Here is an 11,689-nt window from a genome sequence, read left to right on the forward strand (position 1 = left end):
TGACTGGGCATGACAGTGAGTTTAAAAGAAAAAAAAAACTGTTCGGAAACAATGCCATGCACAACTTTATTCACAACATTGGGAAGGAACAGCTCAAAGTTCGTTTTTCCATCAAGACAAAAACCAATGGGACAATAAACAAAATTAATGGTAGGTCTTTCCACAAATCCAAAAAAATGGTGTTTCATCTTCATATGAAGGAAAAGTGCACTGAACATCATTTTAAATGGATGGAATATTACAATGTTTTCATAACAGACTTAATGTTTCCTCTTCAAGTTTGGTGTTTTAATTGGTGTTAGGATGTAGAATCATGTAACTGTTGGCTTGCATGGATATCAATCAATAGGATAAATAGTCAAGACAAACAAACTTAAATTTTTTTTCCATTCCAAATGTTATTGAAGAATATAGAGGAAGGGTCTCATATTATATGAACCCATATAATAATCCAGGTGCACGTTGTATCTACTCAGCTGCATCACTTCCCTGAAAGTAAAGTAAAGAGGTTTTAGTGATTGTCCACAGTTTTCAGATGAAATCATGAACATCCCTAAATGGCAACATGTAGCATGTACAACAGTATCTGATATGTTGCTTATGATTGAAAGCAGAGAATTTGTTATATTCATACAACAGTAACAGTATTGCGCTGTGTAGACTAATGAAAAAGAGTGTGAAATATATTCAAGTGCTCTACAACACCTATCTAGAATACAAAGATGTGCAAATTTAGACAGTAAAACAAACACAATCTACACACACAAAAGATAGTTACCTTTCCAACATCACGGCTCTTGGCCCTCAGCTTGTTGACCTGGGACTCAGCGATGTCAGCACGCTCCTGAGCCTCCTCCAGCTCGTGCTGGACTTTCCTGAGCCTGGACATGTGAGTGTTGGCCTGCTCCTCCTGAGAAAAATGTTGAGTATTACAAAAATAAAATGGAAAAGCTTAACGTGATTTCGGTTTTCTAAAACCACATCTCCTTTGTCTCAGTAAGGCATCTGACTTACAGCTTCTTCAGCCTGTCTCTTATAAGCCTTGACTTTGAGCTGCAGTTTATCCACCAGATCCTGAAGTCTGTTCACGTTCTTCTTGTCCTCTTCAGTCTGCACAACCACAATAAATATTACGACTGTGGACAAACAAAAATCAGCAATAATTGTTTTCATTGAATTGATTTTTAACCTGGTAAGTCAGCTCCTTCACTCTCCTCTCATATTTACGGACTCCTTTAACAGCATCAACTCCGCGTCTTTGCTCGGCCTCAACTTCAGTCTCCAGCTCACGCACCTGAGGTGTGATAATAGATGATACAGCACAATAGATTTATCGGTGACTTCAAAATCACAGATCGATTTCATATATTAATGCTCCTTTAGAAGAATTTCTGCTCATATCATACCCTGGACTCCAGTTTCTGGAGCTGCTTCTTGCCACCCTTCATGGCAAGGTTCTCAGCCTCATCCAGACGATGCTGCAGGTCCTTGACTGTGACCTCCAGGTTCTTCTTCATCCTCTCCAGATGAGCACTGGTGTCCTGTTCCTTCTTCAGCTCCTCTGCCATCATGGCAGCCTGAAATAAAGGAATTGTTGGAATTAAACTATTTAAGATCAAGCCAAAATCTCCAGTCTCTTAAGATTACATTAATCTGGGTATATTTCAGATTCAGTGAATGAAGCTCACATCAGTGATAGCCTTCTTGGCTTTTTCCTCAGCATTTCTTGCTTCCTGAACAGCATCGTCCACTTCACCCTGGACCTGGACAAGGTCTGACTCCAGCTTCTTCTTGGTGTTCAGAAGGCTGGTGTTCTTAATGTTCAAACAAATTCACATTTAATTCAAAGTTTTTTGTCTTGAATATCACAGCTTGCAGCTATATTAATCATCGGAATACCAACCTGAGAGTGAAGCAGTCCAACTCGCTCACTAGCATCAACCAACTCCTGCTCAGCCACTTTGCGGCCTCTCTCTGTCTGCTCCAGAGCAGCTCTGAGCTCTTCAATTTCAGCCAGCATCAGGCCATTTCTGCGCTCCACCATGGAAGCCTGCTCCTTCATGTCTTCCTGTCCTCTGACGGCTTCATCCAGATGCAGTTGTGCGTCCTGAATGCAAGAAGAAGAGCTATGAAGTTTCTGCCACCTTCAGATATTGTTAATGTTTAGAAGAAATGTAATGAAAGTGACCTTTAGCTGTCCCTGGACGTTCCTGAGCTGTTTCTGGGCCTCAGCAGCCTGTCTGTTGGCATGGCTCAGCTGAATCTCCATCTCGTTCAGGTCTCCCTCCATCTTCTTCTTGACTCTCAGGGCATCATTCCTGCTCCTGACCTCAGCGTCAAGAGTGCTCTGCATGGAGTCAATCACCCTCTGGCTGTTCCTCTTGATCTGCTCCATCTCCTCGTCCTTCTCTGCAAGCTTCCTGTCAACCTCACCCTTGATCTGGTTGAGCTCAAGTTGGACACGGAGAATCTTGGCCTCCTCGTGCTCCAGTGTACCCTAAAAGAGGGAACAGCCAACTTTTTCCCATGGAAATACAACTCATTTGAAATTGACATAAAATGTAATCATTTAATATAATGCAAGCACATGTTATGGTCATACAGTTGAAAAATAGATGTATAAAATACCTCTGCTTCCTCTAGGGCTGTTTGGATTTCAGCCTTTTCACTTTCTACATTCTTCTTGGCCTTCTCCAGCTCATGGATGCTCTTTCCTGTCTCACCTATCTGTTCAGTCAGGTCTGAGATCTCCTCTGTTGAAAAATCAAAGCCCAAATTCAATTTTACTCCACACACTCATTATACATACATTCAAATAGTTTTTATGTAGGTGCTAATTCCAGAAAATCTTGTAACCTGGATATGAACCGTTAAACAGAAGAACTTTTATCATTACTGTTGTAGATTATTGTCAGAATGGCTCACGCTGAAGGTTCTTGTTCTCTCTCTTCATGGTCTCTAGCTGATCCAGAGCCTCCTCATAGGAGTTCTTCATCTTGAACAGCTCAGTGCTGAGAGAGCGAGCCTCCTTCTGGGCTCCTTCCAGCTCTGCCTGGCCCTCCTCATACTTCTGTTTCCATTCTGCCAGGACCTAAGGTTGTTAAGTTAGCATTTCGTTCAGGACCAGCCTTTAACCTTTGTTAAAACTGAATTTCTTACAAGTGTAACATTCACCTTATCAAAGTTCCTCTGCTTCTTGTCAAGGTTGGCAGCCAGAGCATTAGCTCTCTCCACATCAATCATGAGGTCCTCAACCTCACCCTGCAGCCTCTGCTTGGTCTTCTCCAAAGAGGCACACTTTGAGTTCACAGCCTCAATGGACTCCTCAGCCTCCTGGAGACGCTGGGCCAGCTTCTTCCTTTAGTAAAGAGCGATATGAGGAGGAACATGTACGGAACACGATATTCCATAACTACTGTATATTTCAACTACTTGAACCTATACGTGCTATTCAACTGCTACAATTTTCAAACTACTGGATTAATAGAAGTGTTGAAAAGTCCATTACTTGGCCTCCTCCAGTTCCTCAGTACGCTGGATAGCATCAGTCTCATATTTGGTCCTCCACTGAGCCACCTCACTGTTGGCCTTGGACATTCCTCTCTGCAGCTCAGCTTTAGCCTCCTGCTCCTCCTCAAACTGCTCTCTGAGCAGGTCGCAGTCATGGCGGGCTGACTGAACAGCATGGGCCAGGGCATTCTTGGCCTGGTCAGCAATGCAAAATAAATGTGAATAATGATGTAGTTTAGGTTCAAGTATGTTACTTTAATATACACATCTTCTCTTTGTTCATTGCATGGATGGAGAAAGAATTTACGTCCTTGATATGAAAAGGAAGAGTCCATTAGTGTATTGCATATTACTATAACACCGTCAAACATTTATTGCTGTTATACCTTGACTTCCTCCTCAATGTGTCTCTTCAGCTCCTCAATCTGCTGAGTATAAGCCTGTTTGCCCCTGGTCAGCTGGGAAACAAGAGCTTCCTTCTCTTCCAGCTGCCGACCAAACTCACCTGAGGATAACGCAGAAAGAAAAAACCTTTGGTAACTTTTGTTACCTATATGTAAACACTCATAAATTCATAAATTCATATAAATCTCAAATCAGTCTGTAACTGAACACTGACATGTAACTCAACCGGAATGGGTAATGTGTTTGTGCAATATTATGTTTTACATATTTTTGGGCACGTACCATTTTCTGTCTGCAGTCTTGCTCTCTGTGCACTCATGTCATTCAGCTGGCGAACATTCTCATCATTTTTGGTCTTAATTTCACTTAATTGGTCTTCTAGGGTTCTGCACATTTTCTCCAGATTACCCTGCATCAGACACGCATATAAACCCTTGTAACAAACTTGTAGGTGACACCAACCCAGTGATGATGGGGCTTATTGAAAATGTATTTATACTTTCTGTTATTTCCCGATGTGAGTTGAATTAAAAAAAAATTACAATAAGAAAAAAAAATGCAAACCTTTGCTTTGGCAACGGCCTCCATGTTGCTCGCAAGGTCATCAATCTCCATCTTGTACTCGCTCTTCTCCTTCTCCAGCTTCTGCTTGACACGCTGGAGGTTGTCAATCTGCTCGCCCAGCTCTGCAACACTATCAGCCTGCTTCTTGCGCAGAGCGGCTGCGGTCGCTTCGTGCTGCAGTGTAGCCTCTTCAAGATCACGACGCAGCTTCTGGAACTCATTCTCACGCTTCTTGTTCATCTCAATCTGAGCGGCTGTTGCTCCACCAGCTTCCTCGAGCCTTTCGCTGATCTCTTCAAGCTCCCTGGAAAGGTCAGCCCTCTGCTTCTCAACCTTGGCCCGAGCAGCTCTCTCAGCCTCAATCTCTTCCTCCAGCTCCTCAATACGAGCCTTGATTTTGTGGGAGTAAGAAAAGGATCATTAGTAGAGCGTTCAGTCCCTTGTCCTTTCGTTCACTAGACAATAAGTGATGGCAGATAAAATACCTGGAGTTCCTTGATCTTCTTCTGAAGCTGAGCACCAAGAGACTGCTCATCCTCAATCTTGCTGAGGAGCTGGCTGGTCTCAAAGTCTTTCCTGAAAGAGGAGAGCAAAAACAGGGTCCATACTTTTACTGCTCAGTGTCTTAACGATTGGGAAGAGTGGGCTGTGAATAAAGGAAACCTTAATTTTTTGCATAAGTAAACAATAAGACGGCATGGTGGCGCAGCAGGTAGTGCCTCAGCCTCACACCTTGGTTCAAATTCTTTTCTATGTGGAGTTTGCATGTTGCCTGCATGTCCAAAAACATGAAGGTTAATAGGGGAAAAAAATGAGAAAATGGCCCCAAATGAATGGCTGGGGTTGTTTGTCTGTATATGTGGCCCAGCAACTGAGTGGCGACCAGTCCGGGGCGAACCTCGCCTCTCACCTGATGACTCCTGCAACGGAGTGCAGGATAAGTGGCAGAGGATGGATGGAAGTAAACAATAAGTAAAGTTACTTACTTCTTGATTTTCTCCTCAGATTGCTGTTTGTCATTCTCCAGATCCATGATGGATTCCTGGGCCAGTTTCAGATCTCCCTCAAGCTTCCTCTTGGCTCTCTCAAGGTCCATGCGAAGCTTCTTCTCCTGCTCCAGTGATCCCTCAAGCTTTTAGGGAAAGATAATTACGTGTCTTTATCCAAGTGAAAATCTGGCTTCAATGCAAAATCATCCCAAAATTTCTTCATACTCATACTGGTCAAGAAATATCTGTCTTACATCATCCACTTGTTGTTCCAGCTTAGTCTTGGCCTTGCTCAGTGAGTTGACTTTGTCTTCCTCTGCCTGGAGATCATCCAGTGTTTGCTGATGGGCCTCTTGGAGGGCTTTCTTCTCCTTGGTCAACTTGGCGATAGACTCATCTTGAGATGCCATCTCCTCTGTCAGGTTTTTCACCTGAAAGTGGCATGCAAGGTTAATTATTTCCCCGACACTTGAAACAATTTGTGATTCTGAACTCAGTGTATATGACATCTCAAATGATTTCAACCTTGTTTTCAGTGGCATGTTTCTCCTTCTCCACTTTAGCCAAGGTAAGCTCTAGGTCATCAATATCCTTCTTCAGCTCAGAGCATTCATCCTCCAGTTTCCTCTTCTTAGCAGTCAGCTCAGCGTTGATTTCCTCTTCATCCTCCAGTCTCTCAGTAGTCTCCTTGAGTTTGGCCTCCAGCTGGATCTTGCTCTTAATCAGGCCCTCACACCTTTCCTCAGCATCTGAGAGGTTCTCACTTTCCTTCATTTAAAAGAAAAAGTATTTTTGTCTTTGAAACCTTTTTTTCAATTACAGGTCTAGGTCTTGTTTTGTAGGCCACTCACAGAAGCAACTTGTAGCTGAAGATCATTCTTTTCCTGCAGCAGGGAAACCATCTTCTCCTCCAGTTCCTTCTTCTTGGCCAGGGCAGTAGCCAGGTCTGTCTGCATCTTTCCATAATTCTCTTTCATCTGTGCTAGCTCTTTCTCAGTCTCAGCACTTTTCAGGAGAGGCTTGATTTTGAAGTACAGATGCATCCAAGGCCAGTTTTTCACATTCATGAATGAACGGACATTGTACTGGATGGTGAAGATAGCATCTCTAAAAACAAATTGGTGTATATGATGGCTCTGGTTCAGATATTGCACACATAATTCAAAAATCAGTATGTACTTTGTTATTCCCACCTTCTTTCCATCATCTTCACAAATTCTTTCCTCATGAGGAATCCTCTGCAGAGAGCCTGAGTCATGGTCACCAGTTCGGCCAGTTTCTCATCTCTCATCTCCTCCAGGGTACCCAGCAGACCAGCTTTGAAGAACACCTGTTCAGCAAAAGACGTAAATGAGGTTGCATCATGGCATCTGTCTATGTATCTCTTATTCTATCAATGTATGCATCATTTCTCTTTCTTTCCCACTTTCTCTCTGTCACTGAAAATGTACCTTTGTGTGGCCAAACTTGTACTGAGTGTGATCCACATCAATGGAGCCAAGCAGCTTCTCTGAAGCTTTCTTGTTGTCGATGAACTGTCCCTCAGGGATGACACTGGCATTCAGGACTTTGTATCTGTAATACAAATTTGACAAATCGAGCCTTTGTAATTTTGGTAGATTCACTATTGGGTCACGTTTTCTTTCTCGAGAAATTATTTGATTCAGTGAAATCACCCTGACCTCTGCTTGAAGTCACCGTAGAGGATTCTGCTCGGGAAACCCTTTCTGCAGATTCTGATACCCTCCAGCACACCGTTACACCTCAGCTGGTGGATGACCAAGAAGTTCTCCATCAGACCTGCGCGTTTCATGAAACAATTCAGTTTAGAGTCAAAAGTATGAATCAATTTTGATGGTCATATTTGAAAAAAAACAATACCTGGGGTCTTTGATTCATTGGGAATCAGGCAGCGCACAAAGTGAGGATGAGTGCTCCTCAAGTTGGTCATCAGCTTGCCCAAGTTCTCCTGTAGGCAGATGATAGCATTTACATTTCAATTTGCAAACACAGACTCCGAAGGGAAACTTACAACAACAGCAACATTATTATTAATATTTTTTTTGACAGGAAAGTGAAGTGTTAAAATTACCCTAAAAAGAGCAGAGACAGTCTGGAAGGAGCCACCCTTTTTCTTTCCACCACCTTTCTTGCCACCGCCCCCACCGGAGGACTCTGTTTTCAAAAATATTACATCGCAATAGAAAAATGTTTACCTGTTATTAATTTTAAAATCCCTTAAAAGTTCCCATTTACTTAATATTTCATATATTACTTTATGACACAGCCTTGATAATATTCGCTACATACCCTCGGCTGAGGCGTGCGATGCATACAGGAAGGAGAGGAGTTTGTTTGAGGACTTCTGGTAGAGCTGCACAACAGAGTCGTTCAGGGGGTCCTTGTTCTTGTCCAGCCAGCCGCTGATGTTATAATCCACAGTACCAGCATAGTGAACCAGGGAGAAGTGAGCCTCAGCCTTGCCCTTTGCAGGTTTTGGCTTCTCAAAGGCCTTGCTTTTACCAAGGTGCTGATCGTGCAGCTTGTTTTTGAAAGAAGTATCTGTTGCTTTGGGGAACATGCACTCCTCTTCAAGGATGGAAAAGATGCCCATGGGCTGAAAGTAAATAATATTGACAATTTACTGGGTACCTAGAAGGCAGAGACTAATTCCTACTTTGTGGAAATATCTTACCTTCTCAATTAGCTCAATACAGGCAGCCAAGTCCATTCCAAAATCAATGAAGTCCCAATCGATGCCTTCCTTCTTGTACTCCTCTTGCTCCAGGACAAACATGTGGTGGTTGAAAAACTGTTGCAGTTTCTCATTGGTGAAGTTGATGCAGAGCTGCTCCAAGCTGTTGAACTGTAATGGAAGTCAGTCAGCCACATGCCATTGTAAAACTGTGGCTATCTGTTAATGCATCTTTACATGCTTACATAAATTTGAACCACTCACATCGAAGATTTCAAATCCAGCAATATCCAACACGCCGATGAAGAACTGTCTCGGCTGCTTTGTGTCCAACATCTCATTGATACGGATGACCATCCACAAGAACATTTTCTCATAGACAGACTTGCAAAGAGCCATGACAGCATTGCTGACCTAGTGGAAGAAGCATGTCAATGAAAATAACCTCTGGAGTTCCAAGAAAAAAAAAAAACAGTCACTAAATTAAAAGAACAAAAATGCATTTGACAGCTATTTTATTCAAGATGCTCATTTACCTGTGGGACAGTCTGACCTTTGGTGACAAACTCATTCCCGACTTTGACTCTGGGGTAGCACAAGGCCTTCAGCATATCAGCTGAGTTCAGACCCATGAGGTAGGCTATTTTATCAGCCACTGATTTAAAAAAAAAAAAAAAAAAGAGTAATTTTACTTAGCTCAGCTTAAATTAGAATCACCACTATAAAAGCTGCTAAAATATGCTAAATTGTATACCACTTAATAGGAGTGTAATTTCCTGTTACCCATTTACACTTGGATTATATTGGCCCCTTAATTGGATTTTTTTAACAGCTAGAGTATTTATGATTATGGATCACATAATTCAGAGTTACATTGACATTCATCCGTGACAATTAAATTGCCAGAGTAAAATAAAAACGATAGATACCTTCAGTGCCGTCAGGTTCAGCCTGTTCCTCACGCTGCTTCTGTTTGAATTTCATGTTTCCGTGATGCACCACAGCACCAGTCAGCTTGTAGATGTTAATTTTCTCATCTAAACTGAATCCCAAGATGTCAATAGCAGTCTGCAATTAACATGAAGCTGATTAGTTTTTGAAATTCATGTCTTATTTATATATGTGTGTGTGCACATATATATGTGCATGTCAAAAGCATGACTACATACATAGATACATACATAGATACATACATACATACATAGATACATACATACATACATACATACATACATACATACATACATACATACACATCATTCTACCAATTACTGTTAACATACATCTGTTGCAATGAACTCTTCAACATCATTGATGCTCTTAACAGTGATTTCACCCTGACTGATCATTGAGTAGTCATAAGGGTTGGTGGTGATCAGGAGAGCCTCTGTTTGAAAGGAAATACATTAATTGGCATATTTTGTTTTTTTTTAATTTTCTAAACTATGTTCAATTTTCAAAATACCATACCCAGGAGCTCAGGTTTGTGTCCAGTCATCAGCTGGTAGAAGATATGGTAGCTCCTTTCAGCAGACAGTTGGAAGGTGACACGGGACTTCTCCAACAGGTCTGAATTTTACACATTGTCAAACATGTCACAAACTGCTCATGCAAGACTTGAAGTTTGGGAACCACACATCACCACAATTGTTGAATTTTATAAACACTGTAACTTACATGTTTCAATATCAGCTGAAGCCAGCTTGCCAGTAGTACCAAAGTGGATTCTAATGAATTTACCCTAAAAAGGTTCACCAGAAACATGTCAGATTTGGCTAAATCACAAGTTATACAGATTTGTTTAAGCTAAATTACTTACAAAACGTGAGGAGTTGTCATTCCTCACGGTTTTGGCATTGCCGTAGGCCTCCAACAGAGGGTTGGCTGCAATGATTTGATCTTCCAGAGATCCCTATGGGGGAATGTTATTACAGTATAGGTATAAAATCCATGATGATAAAAAAAGATTGATAAGAAACATAAACATTTTACCCCCATCTTGCCAGCTGCTTGCTCTGCCTTTTTGGCACCAGCTACTGCAATTGTTGCAAAGTACTGGATGACACGCTTGGTGTTGACAGTCTTTCCAGCACCGGATTCTCCGCTGCATATTACGGTGTAATTTGAAGAAATCAATATAGTTCTGAATTGTTCAAATCGTGCGTTATCTCTGTTAAACTGTATCAAACTCACGTGATAAGGATTGACTGGTTCTCACGATCTGCAACCAACAAAAACACACCGGAGTTCAACTGTTGGACTTTACGTCCTCATTACACAATTTCTTTTTTTAATCTAATAAATTGCATCTTACCAGTGAGCATGAACTGATAGGCATTGTCAGAGATGGAGAAGATGTGGGGTGGGGCCTCAATCCTCTTCTTGCCTCTGTAGGCATTAACAACTTGACTGTCGTACACAGGAAGCCATTTGTAGGGATTCACGACGACGCAGAACAACCCAGAATAGGTCTGTGCACCAAAGAAAAAAATATTAGCATTTATGAACAACATGTGTTATCAATACGAATGCCTTTTTTTTTTTTTTTTAGAATTAGAACTTACGTAGATCATCCATGATGCAAAACGCTCTTTGAGGTTATACAATACAGCGGGTTCATTGAGGTGGGTCATCATGGCCATGTCCTCAATTTTATCGAACTTTGGCGGGTTCATTGGATGGATGCCATCCTCTTTTACAGTAACAGTCTGTATGTTAAATAAATTGAGTATGACTATCAGAGACAAGATTTGGCATCAGTGATGTGGTTGATCATTCTCCTTTGAGTCTAAAATGTGTCTGCAATTCTTAACAGTTTGAATGTTCTTTTGGCTGCAATTTAAAGAGTTTTATATTACATACCTTTCCTGTAATAGTTTCAACAGTGACTTTGCCACCATCTCTATTGGTGAGTTTACCCTTAAGATACATCTCATCAGTATCAACCACAAAGTACGCTGTTTTTGCATCAAACGGAGCATTCTGGGCTTCAATTCTTTCCCTTTCAGGCTTCCGGAGGTAAATGGCTGCAGGGCCATAGGCCTCCATCTCTGCGTCTGTGCTCATGATGGCACCTTAAGGACTGACAGAAATTGAATCAAAACAAGGATGAATTTAACAAGTACTACTTTAGATAGATCACTCAGTTGGTATTTCTTTTCGAAATTCTGGTTGTAATCTGAAATAATGCTGTCATTTACCCCCTTTGGTTCCAACTGGAGATGGAATATCGTCAGATCTGTTCTTATGATCCTATCAATAAAGCACGGGTAGGTTATTCAAAATAAGCACAATATCTTTAAATTGAATTTAAAACATATTACCTGAAGACATAATCATACTTGAAATTATATATGATGAATATAACACTGTCCATATTTAATTACTTACCTGAGTTGGAAGCCTACCAGTTATTGACAGTGTCCCAAGCACCCTCTTTTATAGAGACCAGTCTGTCTCCTCAGTAGGTGTGCCCTGCTCAATTTGGTCATGTATTCTTGTCATGTTGCCGCTAATCCTGTGACAT

The 11,689-nt window shown here is 41.4% G+C and overlaps 1 protein-coding gene across 1 annotated transcript; it reads right to left on the bottom strand.

Annotated features, from left to right (window-relative positions):
• Positions 1-359: 359 nt before the first annotated feature.
• Positions 360-11,244, bottom strand: LOC147217278 (myosin heavy chain, fast skeletal muscle). Its single transcript, XM_086175848.1, has 39 exons — positions 11,026-11,244; positions 10,728-10,871; positions 10,478-10,634; positions 10,357-10,384; positions 10,156-10,267; positions 9,983-10,075; positions 9,841-9,904; positions 9,634-9,732; positions 9,447-9,550; positions 9,093-9,231; positions 8,700-8,818; positions 8,428-8,577; positions 8,164-8,334; positions 7,779-8,085; positions 7,561-7,643; positions 7,350-7,437; positions 7,151-7,268; positions 6,920-7,043; positions 6,662-6,798; positions 6,320-6,575; positions 5,994-6,236; positions 5,723-5,899; positions 5,466-5,611; positions 4,965-5,055; positions 4,480-4,869; positions 4,198-4,324; positions 3,897-4,015; positions 3,509-3,705; positions 3,175-3,358; positions 2,926-3,091; positions 2,629-2,753; positions 2,189-2,497; positions 1,904-2,107; positions 1,689-1,814; positions 1,407-1,577; positions 1,190-1,294; positions 1,015-1,110; positions 779-910; positions 360-489 (listed from the first exon to the last, which is right to left on the bottom strand). The coding sequence occupies exons 1-39, from the start codon at positions 11,227-11,229 to the stop codon at positions 469-471; spliced, it is 5,826 nt and encodes a 1,941-aa protein (XP_086031974.1). The 5' UTR covers positions 11,230-11,244; the 3' UTR covers positions 360-468.
• Positions 11,245-11,689: the final 445 nt, after the last annotated feature.

The sequence above is a fragment of the Fistularia commersonii genome, chromosome 28, assembly GCF_037954325.1.
Source record: "Fistularia commersonii isolate RoL2024-O1a breed Wild chromosome 28, RoL_Fcom_v1.0, whole genome shotgun sequence".
NCBI lineage: Eukaryota > Metazoa > Chordata > Actinopteri > Syngnathiformes > Fistulariidae > Fistularia > Fistularia commersonii.

Bases quoted from the DNA above. Each gene is read 5' to 3' on its own strand.
- LOC147217278 (XM_086175848.1), bottom strand. From the start codon at position 11,229: ATGAGCACAGACGCAGAGATGGAGGCCTATGGCCCTGCAGCCATTTAC. The intron at 3,359-3,508 runs GTAATGGACTTT...TCTTTACTAAAG, and splicing joins GAGGAACTGGAGGAGGCCAA to GAAGAAGCTGGCCCAGCGTC. The intron at 1,111-1,189 runs GTTAAAAATCAA...GTGGTTGTGCAG, and splicing joins TGAAGGAGCTGACTTACCAG to ACTGAAGAGGACAAGAAGAA.